The 14,592-nt window shown below is 47.9% G+C and overlaps 2 protein-coding genes across 3 annotated transcripts; both read right to left on the bottom strand.

Annotated features, from left to right (window-relative positions):
- Positions 1-3,188: 3,188 nt before the first annotated feature.
- On the bottom strand, positions 3,189-3,927 carry LOC120698914. Its single transcript, XM_039982695.1, has 2 exons — positions 3,428-3,927; positions 3,189-3,256 (listed from the first exon to the last, which is right to left on the bottom strand). Exons 1-2 carry the CDS (start codon positions 3,910-3,912, stop codon positions 3,238-3,240), a joined length of 504 nt encoding a protein of 167 aa, XP_039838629.1. The 5' UTR covers positions 3,913-3,927; the 3' UTR covers positions 3,189-3,237.
- Positions 3,928-4,311: 384 nt separating this feature from the next.
- On the bottom strand, positions 4,312-7,830 carry LOC120698913 (probable serine/threonine-protein kinase PBL28). 2 transcript variants are annotated; one of them, XM_039982693.1, is made up of 8 exons: positions 7,384-7,648; positions 7,083-7,261; positions 6,742-6,974; positions 6,231-6,357; positions 6,079-6,150; positions 5,818-6,001; positions 5,511-5,643; positions 4,312-4,912 (listed from the first exon to the last, which is right to left on the bottom strand). In XM_039982693.1, exons 2-8 carry the CDS (start codon positions 7,237-7,239, stop codon positions 4,664-4,666), a joined length of 1,155 nt encoding a protein of 384 aa, XP_039838627.1. In that variant the 5' UTR covers positions 7,240-7,261; positions 7,384-7,648; the 3' UTR covers positions 4,312-4,663. The 2 variants fall into 2 exon arrangements, with proteins under 2 accessions (XP_039838627.1, XP_039838628.1); XM_039982694.1 differs by having other exon boundaries at positions 4,735-4,912; positions 5,489-5,643; positions 7,384-7,830.
- Between the last annotated feature and the right edge of the window lie 6,762 nt (positions 7,831-14,592).

Raw genomic sequence — 14,592 nt, 5'->3', positions numbered from 1 at the left:
CACCATAAAAATTTCATTGCAAGATAAGGCTTCAAACAGTAGTTAAGAAAAAGATAAAATCAACTAATATTTATGCACTAGTAACACAAATCAAATTCTACAGCAAAAACTTGCAAATAACACATACTATATAATGGTTCTAATGCAAAGAGCTTTACACAAGGATTCCAAAACATCCAAGTTTACATTTTTCTGAATTTCCTACGATTTTCTATGGAATTTCAAAGATCACTGCTAGAAATTACAAAGAAGTCCTTAGAGCACTATTCAACTAAGTCTATGGCTATTCAAAGAACACCCTGGGTTTTCTCGAATTCAAAACCGAAGTCCCTGGGTCGGGTCAGAGGGGGAGGCGGGGTTTGACCGGCCATTTCCCGGCGAGGGGCTCACCGGCGGCGAGGGTGGAGGGGTGTGGGAGCTTCACCGCACCCGTGCACACCTCTAGATGCCCGGTATTGGGGTCGGGGTGGGCTGTAGCGGCGGCGCGACGTAGCAGGGCGGGTCGGCGGCGGAGGAGAACGGCGGAGGCGGCGCTCCGGTGAGGATTGGGCGAGGGGAAGTGGCCTGGGAGTTGCGTGAGGCCACGGCGGTGCTCGCTAGGGGGTCAGAGCGGGCGGAGGTGCTGCGGTGAGGCGGCTCCGCGGCGGCGTCAAGCTTGCCGGCGTACGGGGTGGAGCGGCGGCGGCGTTCTGTGGCGTGGGAGCGAGGAGAGAGCAAAAGAGCGAGGGAATTCGGTTTCTGGGATATTTGTAGTGCTCGGGCGCGCGCTAGGAGAGGGCGGTGGCCTCTGCCTTGGCCGGGCCACGGCGACGGCGAGGTGGCGACCATGCAGCGGCTCTGGGCGGCGTGGCACGGTAGGGAGGCACCAGCGCGAGGCAATGGGCGGTGGAGGAGGGGCAGCTCGACGCGTGGGCGCCAGCGCGACTCAGAACATGGCCGGGCAGGCTCTCCACTGCGCCGGCGACGGCACTGCACAGCGGCGGCGGGGGAAAACAGAGCAGGGAGCTGGAGGAGGTGGAATAAGGGCTGTTTTGCAATTTCTGAAAATTCCAGGGACTAAACTGTAAACCAGCGATATCTTTTAAAATAGGGCTCAAATGAAAAAGTGCCCAACATGAAAGTTGTTCAACTTTTCAAGATCTACAACTTTGATGTTGTACAAAAATTTATTTGATCAAAGATTCAAGAGCTAATTTTGAAAACATAGAAGGAAATTTGAATTCAAAGGAAACTTGACTTTTTTCAATGAAATTTAACTTCAAACTTGGGCTGATTTGAAAAGTTTCCTGCCATGTAATGATTACACCTCATTTTGCAAAAACTCCCTCCACAAAAGCTATAATCACACATTCAATTCAAATTAAACTATAGAAAGACCCTTGCATAAAATCAATATTACACATATAACCTTTTATAATTACAAAAAGGTCCTTTTTCAAGCAAAACAAACACATGGTGTATAAAAGGTATGCAACGCTAATGTGCAGACACCTAGGGTGTCACACGAGGCCCCTGCGTGGAACCCCAAGGCCGCGGTGAGATTGGGTAAGGGGGTGGGAGGAGGCCGGCGGCGGAGAGACTGGGGCGGGGGGAGGCCGGCGGTGGTGAGGTTGGGGGAGGTGGGCGGCGGGTGGGACGCGGGCGGCGGTCAGGTTGGACGAGGCGAGCGCGCCTCTGCGCTTCGTGAAATTGACGAGAAGACGGGGGATTTTCATTGATTAAGGTCAAACATAGGAGGCAGTGGGGGTGTTTTCAGCAAAAATGACATGCCCCCTTGTCCACAATGGCTGCAGTTGCTTGCGTGGCCCAGTTAGGATTGCTAGTGATCAATAGAAATAGATCCAGTATCTAGGTGGTTGCTTTTTGAGTTGGAGTGCCTATTTGGTACCCTCCTAATAGTTTAGGTACACACTGTGCATTTTACTCTTAGAACAATTTACAGAACTCTCGATAATCAAACCTTGTTCACAGCAACATGTCATAGTCACAGATAGGGACAGGAAGTACACAGTTCCATGAATTCATCAAGGGAGAAAACAAATCAACTATTGAATGGCAAAAGTTGCAGCCAGCAATGGCATCCTATTATTTCAAATACAGCAGCGGAGAGTCATGAGGGGTATATTACTTCTTCCATTTATCAAAAGAAATGCTGCCAAGATTTCTCTCTAGGGCCCGGTTCCTTCGCCAATTATCTACTGCTCTTTTTATTGTGGCCCTAGCCTCCAGGATCTCCACGTCTGTGAATTGGTGCTCCACGATTCCTATTGGACCTGGCTGGAGAACATGGATTACAGTCTCAACATCTTGCTCCACCTGTCTGAGAGAGAGCACCAAGAAACAGAGCATCAAGAAAACATGATTTGATCTCTGGCAATTGTGGACACACATAAACGGAGTATCTTTCATACATGAGCTTAGTGAAAATTTGAAGATAAAGTGCACCTGATGAGTCGGGGTAGTCTTTGAGGTAGCAACCTCAGGAAAGACATCATGCTAAACTTCGTCTTAATTCAGATTTCTGTAATAAAAACAGAATGTCATTTCAAAAAGAATATTACCTGCCTGTGAAGTAGAAACACAGCTCACCACAATTTGTCTTGGTACAATCATGAACTTACAACTCAAAGCATAGCATATAGGATTCTTTTTCTTTTCATAAAAAAGAAGGAAGTTCCCTAACATAGCCACTGTATTACATCCATTGAAGCTTATCTTACCAGACTTCAAATGCAATTCCCAAATCAAGCAGCAGCAACAACAACAACATAGCCTTTTTTCCCAAGCAAGTTGGGGTAGGCTAGAGTATATGCAATTTACTGTCAGAAGAACACGGCCAACAGTATTTTTCTCTCACACCAAATTAACACCAGCCAGCCAGCAGTACTTTTCTCTCACAACAAATCAGTACCAGCCACCAGTCACCAGCCACAGCCAGCCGAACAGAGTGAAAAGCCACAATCTATTAACAGGGGCGGACCCAGCATAGGACAGTGGTGCAGTGGGACCTAGGATTTTTTCGAACAAAAGTGGAACCTAGGATTTTGACATAGCGCACCATCTTTTTTGTATTCGGTATTATCCATTGTATACAATTCAGAAATCAAGACACTTTGGTATACAAGTACAGAATAACATATTATGTCTCAAATTCAACAATTGAGTTTGAAACTTGCATAAATTGCGATACAAACAGTTTGAACATATGAAGTCCAAAGTATGCAACGCCCACATTCCTCATCCTAGTTCGATAATCCTACAGATAAAACATACAATGCATCAACAATCAACCGAATCCTTAATTCCTACAAGCTACATCATTTCATCAACTACAGTGGGATCACAATCAATGTCTGTTCCTCTCCAAAAAAAATTTTTTTGCATCATTTCATCTTCTACTACATGGTAGGGTTTGCAATTTCCATACCTCGGAATTGGATCCGCGGGCGTGGGGGCCCCGAGGTAGAGGGTCGCGGCAGCCGGCGGGAGGGGCGCGGATTCAAGGCGGCGGAGGTGTGACGCCGAGCCTGAGGTGGCGCCGACGGAGGTTCGGCCGGGCGGGCCGCCGGCGGCCGGCACCTGGTCGGGATTCGGGAACACCGGAACCGATGACCGAGGCGGTGTTGAGTCCACCTGTCCGGCTTGCTGGTCGGAGGGCGGAGGCGGGAGACGCCAGCCGGCGGAGGCGGTGGCGCCGCTGCGCCGGTCGGAGTCGGAGTCGGAGTCGCGGCCCCGGCTCGCACGATCCTGCTGGCTGCGATCGTGCCTCGAGACTCTTGGAAGCGACGGGAGTGGGGGTCGTGGGCCGTCGGGGAAATGTATTGGGCCTCGCCGCGCGCCTCTTCCTAGGTCGCCCGGCCCACCTAGGGCGTATATTGGTGTGTGGTAGTACGTGTTACGTGTACGGCACATAAAAAAAAAGAAGAAGCGAAGCAATCATCAGACCCAAAAGATTGAAATAAGAAATTGAAAATTTAAGTAGTGGCACACGAAGGAGCTCATGTTTTTCAGTGGAAGAACAAGGGAGAGCGAAGTTCACGTTTTTTTTTTGAATTGCATGATCGCATTAAGCTTCATTTTCAGGCAAACCACCGGAGACCAGTTCGCTTACAAAGAGTGGGACTTCGCTCATCAGCATATCAGAGCTACGTAGAATTCAACACACCCATTCCAAAAGCAGCTAACATATCAGCATATTTATTTTCTATTGCAGATAGAGACATTACAAAAGGAAATTTCAGATCAAATAATGTCCCTAATCCGGTACACCAGGCAACTCATAGGACTTCGAATTAGAATGGCCATGAGCACTTCAGCAATACCAAATTATTAATTAGCTTGGTAACTCTGAATTAGCCCTTTCATAGCTTAAAACACTGAAGGGCAATGAACAATCTGCCAGCTACATTGGTAATGAACAATCTGAAAATTACATACAATTCTTCTCCTAGACGCTGAAAAGTAGAAGAAAAAGAGAGATACCTACAGCTCTATTTCTTCTCACCCCTCCTACCAAACTATATCAACCATGACAAGCTTAAAAAATAACCATACATGGCATTTCGCAACAATGCAGAGCCAGCACAGCTTGGCAGAAACAACAGCTGCTAGGCTCCTACAGGCAATCATCATGTCATCAAATAGCAGACATGAAATCAATCCTTCACGATGTGAACAACTGGCTCCCTAGTGTGACGATGGCGGTTCCATCGCCCATGAACGTCGTCATGGACATCTCCGTCTCCAGAATCCGGTCTAGCTCAGTCGCAACCAGCCTCATCCTTGGTCGCCGTCTTGATGATGGGTTCAGGCACTGGAAAGCAAGGCCGACAAGCTCCTTCATACCTTCCGATGTGAAGTTGCTGCCTAACCTTGGGTCAATCAGTTCATTTGAACTGAAATGTGCTTCCATCTTTCAATGTGACAAGAAATGTCTGTCAGTGAGCAGTTAGTAAAAGAAATTTGCTTATTCACAAGAAACTACAGCTCATTTTTGAAACTGTTGCTTTTCTCTATAAGGAGAAACTGCAGCTCATTTTTTAAGTTGTTATTTTTCTCTGAAAGGTTATGTCTCAACTGAGATAGGAAAACACAATATGGATAGGACTTTCACTATTCAAGAAAAGAAAGAGAATTTATGTGCTCCTGCAGCATGGTACACTTCTCCTGCTAAACAAGTATAAAAAATGCTTTAATAAAGCTGATGTGTTCCAGTTATTTATCAAAGTTTTGGAAATTCCGTGGTCTAATTTCACAGTTAGGTACACCAAATGACCACAGTTTCCATTTTGTCAATGCAAAATGCACACATAGATAAGCTAATTCATGCTAACTTATGGACCACATGAAGAGAAGAATTTTTTCTTTCCCCAAGCAAAAATGTGATGGGAGCTTTTCATGGTTCCTTGACACATTAGAGAATGAGACTTTGCTGAAAACTATGAAACAAACAGCATGAGTTCAATAACTTCCTTTCTAGGCAACTTACAGCTACATGTCATGGAAATTACCCAGTGAGCCAGATATTCTCTGGATTCTGGAGGCATCAAGGAAGCTGCTTCCCTCCCAGTAATTAGCTCCAAAAGGAAAACTCCAAAGCTGTACACATCACTGCTTTCAGAGAACTGAACCACCGATTGTACCCTGCACATAAGCATGCCCAATGGGTTGGATAAGAAAACGAAATAATTCCAAACTGCAAATATTCAATAGCATTACGAACTGATGGTACTAAAAGTACTGCTTGCACAGTATACATGTTATTGTGAAGTGGCCTACATACTCATTTTCTTAAGTTAATCTGGTAACTAAACTTACTCTGGGTCTTGGTAAACACTGCTACTGAACCCATGTGATGGGCCAGCATCGTCAGATCCTCTAAGTAACCTAACAAGTCCAGCATCAGCCACCTTTGCAATGAAATTTTCATCGACCAGCACATTGTTTGTCTTGAAGTTTTTGTGAATCAAAGGAGCATCACGACTGTGCAGATGGTTTAAACCTGCAACAGGATTGCACTCACATTAAGTTATTCAACCCAGTAACCCAGAAAAAGGGCAACCCTCGCAGTTTTCCTACCTTTAGCAGCCCCAATGGCTATTGAAAGCCTTTGTTTGAACTCAAGCCGTGTCGTAGAGCCTTTCCCATTATCTGGTAAATAGTGTGAAGCTTCAGAGGTAGTAAGGCGAGGAAGCCTACAATTCTTTTTCCTAACAGGAGCAAAACATTACCATACAGATGGCCACAAACACTGCCATTGGGCAGGTACTCGTACACCAGCATTTGTAGACCCCCTTCTTGACAGTAACCAATGAGAGTTACAATGTTTCGGTGACGAATCTCTGAGAGACACCTAACCTGCATTTTGCAAGGGGCGACAGTACTACTAAGAACCAATTTTTAGGCAACGACAAATGCATTTATGTTACTTGTGCTTGGCTAATTTGTGTCATTTATTAGACAAGAAAACAACAAAACTGGTCATTTGGCTAAAAGTGTTCCCTTTACTACCCTAGTGCCAAATCCAATTAACACAGTGCATCCAAAACTTTCTAGTCAGATGACAGAAAGCTATAAACACTTGACAAACGATTATGACAAATGCACTTCAGAGACTAAGGCCAAGCAAGTATGAGTACGACAGAGTGCAGTTGAATCATTTCAGCATTGTGTAATAAATCTCAAGAGAAATCTCCAATGCAGACAGTGTCCCAAGAATCATATTTCAACAGAGGTTTTTACCTCATCAGCAAAATCCTGCCTTGCAGCCCCCACACGCCTCTTGATCGCGACAATCGTGCCATCAAGCAGCAGCCCCATGTACACCAAGCCGAAGCTCCCAGCGCCAACGATGTTGGCGTCGCTGAAGTTCTTGGTTGCCTGCACAAGCTCCTCCAGCGAGAATTGCCTCGCAACCTGACGCTCCGGCTCCGGCTCCGGCGCCAACGAGCTCCGGCCCCCCTTGCCCCACTCCACTGAGCATTGCACAGGCAGTCAGCACGGTGGAGAAAGGGAAAAAAACCGATGTTTTTGCGGCACCGACGCCTATGGGAATGCAAGAATTAGCAGTCGCAATTCATCACCTAGCGTCGAAGGGTCGGAGGAGCCGGTGTCGGAGTTGCGGTTACGCCAGGCCCTGTGCCGCGCAGCGCACCAGAGCGCGAGGAGCACGGCCGCCGCCGCGAGCAAGGTGGCGGCGCCGGCGGCAATGCCGACTACGAGGGCGATCGGCAATGACATCCGGGTGCCCGTGACATCGAATCTGCAAGAGACAAAAAGGGGTTAGCTGCGCTGCACCTGGTCAAGCAACCACCACCAAAAACATCTCGCATCAAAAGCCCCCGCCCCCCTCTTCAATCCGGGTACCCACTGCCTCTGACCTACCCCTAAATCAGTGAGCGCTATAGCTCCGGCATTCATCAATGCAGCAGCAGCAGCAATCTCCCCCCAAATCGGCGCCTCAATTCGGCAATGCAGCTCCGCAGGGCAAAGAACCCAAGATCCCAGCGGCCGGCCGCCGCAAGAACCGGCGGCGAACGGTCAGGGAGGGGGGGAGGCAGCAAGAAGAAGATGGGGGTTTGGTGTGGTGGTGCGCCGTGCGCGACGACTGCTCGTGGTGGCGCTGGTGTAGGGGGCAGCCTCCCACTCCCACCCGCCCTCGGCTCCCCCACATGGCAACTGGGGCGGCAGATTGCGGGTGCCGCGGCCTTTTGTCAATGCGCCATGCCAATGCCATCCTTGCTTGCGCCATGGATTGGCCCCCGCGCCGCGCTGCCATGCCATCACCCCATGTGTGCGCGCGTGTCGGGGGGCGTGTGCGCCGTAGGGCCGTGCTCCGCGCGTTGGAGAGGGGGAGGAGAAGGGGGTTGGTGTTGGTGGGGGTCCGCCGCGCCGCGCCGCGCCCGTGTGGGGCTACGCCTAGACCAGGTAGAGAGGAGAGAGAGCATGGCTGTGGCTGCCGTGCCTGCAGTACTGGAATCTTTCACACCGTCCTCGGCTCGCCATGGTCTTCCGTCCCAACCTCATGTGCAGCAGTGGTACATTCTAGCCCGGCGCTCGTTATCAAGTAGCCACGCATCGACATTGCATAGTAATTTAAAAAAAAGACATTGCATAGGAAATCGTCGTCTCATTTATTGATGGCGCACGCATTTCTGGTACAAGGAAAATCAGAAAGAATGTGTTGGCTCGCTCCGAGCCCCCCCCCCCCCCCTCCTCTCTTTTTCGCTTTCACCGGTGGACACACGTAAACACCGCGATGGATTGGGGGCAAGGACGGATATTATTGATATCATATTTATTTTGATATTTTAATTGGAATACAGAGTTAGATATGGATAGTGTAAGTTTTTGCCGGATAAAATTGTAATGGATATTGACATTATAAAAATGTCACTTTTTAGTACTCGGATATTGATAGGTTACGAATATTGAATACCCGAAATCGGATATAGACAGATAAAAATCTTTTCAGGACAGATCGAATTCGAATACAATCAAAAAATATCTGTACCATTTACATCCTACTGCTAGCAAAGGAAGGGCTCCCATTCGGCTAGTCCCAAGAGATGAGACGATATGGCTTTTTTTGCGTGGTCGGTGGTTTTCTTCCGCCTCGCCGGCACACCAAATCCATGCCTCTCTTGTCACCAGGGGCGGATTCAGCGGTGGGTCTAGAGGGACTCAAGCTCCTTCCACCGCTAGAAATTCTATGGAGCCTCCCCTAAGCTCCCCACAAATTTGAGGAAGAAGGAGGAGGAAAGGGGATGTTAGAGGAGAAAGAGGAGCAGAGCCTCTCGTGGACTCGATCCTGCCTCCGCCACTGCTTATTACCGCACGGGATGCTATGATTTTACTCTTGAAATAGAGCAAACTTTTATTGCCGGTGAACCTTTGTGCTCTGCCCAGGTTCGGTCAGTGTCGGACTCTTTACGCACAAACACGTTCAGAATTAGCCAACTTGGTTGAGATGACTGTGTTCGGCTGGCTGGTGCTGGTGGCTGGTGCTGATTTTTTGTGAGAGAAAAGTACTGCTGATTGGCTGGTGCTAGCTGGTGCTAGTTTTGTGTGTGAGAGAAATATTATTGGCTGGATGTAGTAAAGATGAAGGGAGTCATGGCGGTGTCTGTCGAGGTGGAGCCCGGCAAGGGGCGGCATCACAACTGCTGTCTGCTGGAGTCTCGCTCGCTCGCGCATCGCTACGCCGTCCGTCCGTCAGCGGCACTGCTGTAACGACCCGGTCCAGGATAACTGCTAAGATCTACTCTACACTTTGAGTAAACCACACCTGCTAAATAATTCTCTTGCGCTTTCGTCCTCGCTTCGCGCAAAAAGTTCGAACCGGAGTTACTAGCTTCCCAGGGACCGGCTATTTAAACTGGTTCGGCTCCCTCTCTACTTTCAGTTTGGGACTAAGGAGCTGAGCTCCGCGGTGCTACAGTAGCTTGCGCTACAGTAGACCGCGCAGCCCAGTCGGCCCACGGGCCGTGACAATCTCCCCCTGTTAGGATTCGACGTCTTCGTCGAACCAGCTTACCCATACGGGACAAAAGATCCCCTCTCTTGGGCCACGTATGGGCGTCGAACCAGCTTACCCATACGGGACAAAGGAGCAGGATCCCCTCTCTTGGGCTACGTATGGGCGTCGAACCAGCTTACCCATACGGGACAAAGGAGCAGGATCCAGCTTACCCATACGGGACAAAGGAGCAGGATCTAGCTTACCCATACGGGACAAAGGAGCAGGATCCCCTCCCTTGAGTCACGTCCCATACGTCTAGTGCTAACGATCCCATGTGCCACGTCCGTGGGTTCACTGCCAGCAGCCTATGTGTGTCCGTCCACATGTTGTTGGCATCTGTGTTTCCACGCGCCGACGTGCTCATGTACGCGCACTTCTGCCCGTACGTGGCGTGAAACCGCGAGAGTATGGCTCTGATATCCCTGTAACGACCCGGCCCAGGATAACGGCTAAGATCTACTCTACACTTTGAGTAAACCACACCTGTTAAATAACTCTCTTGCGCTTTCGTCCTCGATTCGCGCAAAAAGTTCGAACCAGAGTTACTAGTTTCCCAGAGACCGGCTATTTAAACTGGTTCCCTCACTACTCTCAGTTTGGGGGAGCTGAGTTCCGCGGTGCTACAGTAGCTTGCGCTACAGTAGACCGCGCAGCCTAGTCGGCCCACGGGCCGTGACAACTGCAGCCAGCCATTGTACCGTACTAGGTAGGATGCCATCCCGGGGGCAGACGCCAGCCATTGTACCGTACTAGGTAGGATGCCATCCCCGGGGACAGATCCCGCAAACAAAACTGAGAGCCACTGGCCTGGCCTCGTCGTCCTCAGCAAAGCAAGCTCAGCTTACTCACGGATGTCATGTGCAGGCCAGGCTCAGACCAGGAGGCACCAGACTAGTACCAGAGACGGTGGCTGACAGGCGGGCCCCACCGCGGCGCAGGTGTCTTGGCTGGGCTGGGTACCACGCCACACGGCTCGCTTTGGGGCCGCCGGCCACGGGATCTCGATCCCTTTGACCGGCCCGGCCAGGCGATCGATTGATTATTATTAGCAGGCAGCAGGCTCGTCCCCTCCCTTAATTTAATCATCCCCTAAACCCTTCTTCATCTCGTCTTGTGTGTTGCAGGAGGCGAACAGGGGTTGGCTTTTGGGGCTCGAAAAGCTCCTCTGTCTCTGTCGCCGCAAAAGGGTGGAGGGCCCGTGCTACAGCTCGAGCGGCACGACCTCTTTTTTCCTCCTGCTGCTAGATGGGGAACTCGGTCGGCTTTCTGGCCACTGTAGGTCTCTCTCTCCCCTCCCCCCTCCCTCTCTTATGGAAGAGGAAACCACAAGAAATAGCTAGTACCTTCGACCATTCTGGGCTAATCGCTAAAATGCACAGCCACTTGATATAGGCCAGTTTGTTAAAGTCAATAAGTCATGGCATCTTTGCAAAAAAAGAAAAAGTTTAATCGAATATCAAACAAATCCATTCCACCACATGAAGCATACTGGCATAGTTCGTAGATGATTCCGGCACAAATGTGCAGTAGGGGGGCCCTAGACAGAGTGCAGCGCCCAAGTTGCTGTGTCTGAATAGAAGGAAGCGGCCAAGAACAGGGTAGCAACGGGCCCCGTCAGATCCAAACCTGCATCCAGTAAACTATGCTCACGCACCCATGCACCCCGGATAAAAAAAAAATTGCAACCACGATCATGCATTCTTCCTTCCAACTTGCACAGCGCCCTCTTTGACCTGATACATGCATTGGCCTGCACGTATTGTGTCACATATTCTAAGTAAGTCTTCAGACATGTGTTGATGATAGGAAACATTCTAATTATCTGAAGGTAATTGTTTTTTTTGCTTGTGTTACATGCATGTAATTTCTTTTTTTTTCAGGTGCGATCTCTCTAGAGGGAACAGAGACGCCCAAGTTGACCAAATAAGAAGCCAAGGCAGGGAACAAGATTCAAGCAGTGGGAGGCCACATGCATGATGCTGTCACGGAGGCGAGAATCCAAGGGCGTTGCCTCTCTGCAGAGACACTAATCACAAAGGGCCAGACGTCCAGCCTGTTTGCATCCAAACTGCAGGTGTGGGAGGATCTATATTACTAACAGGATCTGGCAATCATATGTAAGAAGAACGTCTAATCTGCTACATAGCTCATGATGACGACGCTCAAAGTGGAACCAACATTCCATCCAAAGTAGAGAGTGCATTAGGTCGTGTTTGTTTCAGCTCAGACTGTGAGCTGTAGGTTTAGGATCACAAGCTAACACACAAGCAAGCAGCTTCTCATCCCGAACAATCCAAGTGCCAGACAGTTACAACCACAAAGAAGCCTTACTAGATGGGTAGCTGTTTTATGTTTACCTGATGCGACATACCGAGCTTTTGCTCTTCTTCCTGGTCATAAAAAAAGACAGAGTTTTCGGGTGTAAAATCATCAACTTTATATACAGAAGTGAGGAAAGAATTTTTCCCTCTTGAGTGTGATGCTGAAAGTATGTTTCAACTTCCAAATTGCTAGAATCCAAGTGACTTTTAGTATTCATTGCAGAAAGTAATGTGATCAGTCCATGGCAATTAAACGCCAAAAGTGGGTCAACATTAAAAGTGGAAAGAGCACACACATCTGCTGATACAGCATTGATTGCAAATTATTTGCTGAAAACAAGAAGCTCTTAAGAATCTGAAAGGGCCAAATCAGCGTTGAATGCAGCAGGCCCCATTCAGCTAATGAGAAGGGAGAGAGAAAAACAAGAGGAGGCGGAGATGAGGGAAGAAACATACTCCCTCCGTTCCAAATAAGCGTTGTTTTAGAAAATTTCAGACACATTACTCATCCTAAAAAATAATACTTTGTTACCCCTAATTACTTCTAGCAATTGTGATTGAAAACCATATTATTTATTTGATTTTCTGGATCCTCAATGAATGCATATACATTGGAACTAGAAAACTAATATCTACTAAACATTCGATTGGCTCTTTGATTTTTCCTATATAATGAATTCTTGGTACATAGTATTGCTTTAATTAGATAGATCTCATTACAAGCTAAAACTATATTTTTTGTGGAACAAAATTTGAATGCTAAAACTATTTAGGATGGAGGGAGTAAAGGTGGTGAGTTTGGCCAGGAATCCAACAAAAGTTGAGCAGTCTGGGAATCCTTGGCTGTGTTTAGTTGGTGAAAAAATTTGGGTTTTGGTACTGTAGCACATTTCATTGTTACTTAACAAATAATGTTCAATTATGGACTAATTAGGCTTAAAAGATTCATCTCGCAATAATTAGACTATATAATTAGTTATTTTTTTCAACTGCATTTAATGCTTCATGCATGTGTCCAAAAATTAGATGTGACGGGTACTGTTGGAATTTTTTTGGTAACTAAAGAGGGCTGCAACAGCTTCATTGGCCCTCCCAGGTCCTGCATTGTGCATTGCAAGGCTGCAGCTGCAGCTGCAAGCATCCCTCCCCTGCAGCGTCTTGGGACTCGCTCAGCTCACCAAACCAAGCCATGGTCATACAATATGATGTGAGATCTGAAGAAACATTCCGGCCGAAAAGATATCAAGAGACATTCCGTTCAAAAAGATGTAAAACATAATCAAATGCAGGAGAGATTTGGGCCATGTTTAGTTGCCTTCAAAATTCCAAAACTTTACAAGATTCTCCATCACATCGAATGTTTCAACACATGCATGAAATATTAAATGCAGCTAAACAAAATAACTAATTACACAGTTTGTCTATAATTTGCGAGACAAATCTTTTGAGCCTAATTAACCCATAACGGGATAATAATTACCAAATACAAACGAAAGTGCTACAGTACTTTACACCCAAAAGTTTACGCATCTAAACAGGGCCTTGAAGTGGAAAAACAGAGCCAAACCCAAGAAACCCCCTTCTTCCTCCTGTTCTCCACTCTGTTGGAACCCAAGAAGCCCAAAACAGTGATGAGAAGAGCTAGCACCACAGACCAAACCCAGTTTTTCATCTCCCAGTAACAATTGGGCACATTTGGGGTTCTCCTTTCTTCTCCTCTGCAAAGGCTTATAAGCATCTGACAGGTCACAGATCTACCCATTTGGCATTCAAATGGTTGTGGAAGTCTGCTTGCCAAAATAAGCACAAAGTGTTTTTTTGGCTGCTTTTAAAGGATTAGTACAAGAGAATTGTTAAGAAGGAAAAATATGTTTCTACCTGATTACTCTTGTGTCACCTGCTTGGCAGCAGTGGAGGAGACCTTAGTGCATCTGTTTATTCACTGTCCATTTGCTCAGTCTTGCTGGAGTTTATTGGGACTTCAAATTGGTTATGGTGGAGCCTTTGACACTCTCGAGCAGCTCATACTTCAATTGGGGGTGCCATTCTTTATGGAGATTATTGTCCTCATGTGCTTGTGCATCTGGATGCAAAGGAATGATCTTATATTCAAAGGAATCCATCCCTCACAGAGTTCATGTTTGGAGCACTTCAAGAAAGAATTTGCCATGGTTATCCTTAGAGCAAAAGATTGGTTTAAATCCTCGATGTCTGCATGGCTAGAAGCGATTGTGTAATCTTTTTAATCTTTTTTATTTCCTTCTTTGTCTCTTAATTTTCTTTTCCCCAATTTGTACTCTTTCTATCTTTTTTTATAATATATAACCAGTAGGGGACTTCTCCCTCCTGTTTCATAAAAAAAAAAACAATTGGGCACATACATACCAGTGAGGCAGTGACCCGTAGTTACTGATCCTGCCATTCACACACAGAGAGTCACAGGTAGAGCACTGCGAGTGCGCGCAGCTGGGGTCAGCCGCACCACACCTACCCGTTCCTGGCGCAGCTGATGCCTGCGCCTGCGCCTGTGCAGCTGTGGCTGGGCTGGGGGCAGTGCCAGCGCCCACCTCAGGCAGGGCCGGTCTGTTCACGAGCGCCGCCGGTGGCCGCCGCTCGTCACGGCACGGAGCATGTGCGCACGGCAGCCGATGGCGTGTACTAGACGCCCAGCGGGCCGCCGGCCGGCGATTCAGTGCCGCAGAGCCGGAGGAGTTGCCACACGCGGCGAATTGTTGCGCACAAGCACAAGGC

The sequence above is a fragment of the Panicum virgatum genome, chromosome 3K (genome assembly GCF_016808335.1).
Source record: "Panicum virgatum strain AP13 chromosome 3K, P.virgatum_v5, whole genome shotgun sequence".
NCBI classification, from domain to species: Eukaryota; Viridiplantae; Streptophyta; class Magnoliopsida; order Poales; family Poaceae; genus Panicum; species Panicum virgatum.
The sequence above is the reverse complement of the archived record's forward strand: the minus strand, read 5'-3'. Positions and strand labels throughout refer to the sequence as shown.

Coding starts and splice junctions, on each gene's coding strand:
- LOC120698914 (XM_039982695.1), bottom strand. CDS start 3,912: ATGTGCCGTACACGTAACACGTACTACCACACACCAATATACGCCCTA.
- LOC120698913 (XM_039982693.1), bottom strand. CDS start 7,239: ATGTCATTGCCGATCGCCCTCGTAGTCGGCATTGCCGCCGGCGCCGCC. Junction 6,975..7,082: donor CTCCGACCCTTCGACGCTAG/GTGATGAATTGC, acceptor TGCAATGCTCAG/TGGAGTGGGGCAAGGGGGGC. Junction 6,002..6,078: donor AGCCATTGGGGCTGCTAAAG/GTAGGAAAACTG, acceptor ATCCTGTTGCAG/GTTTAAACCATCTGCACAGT.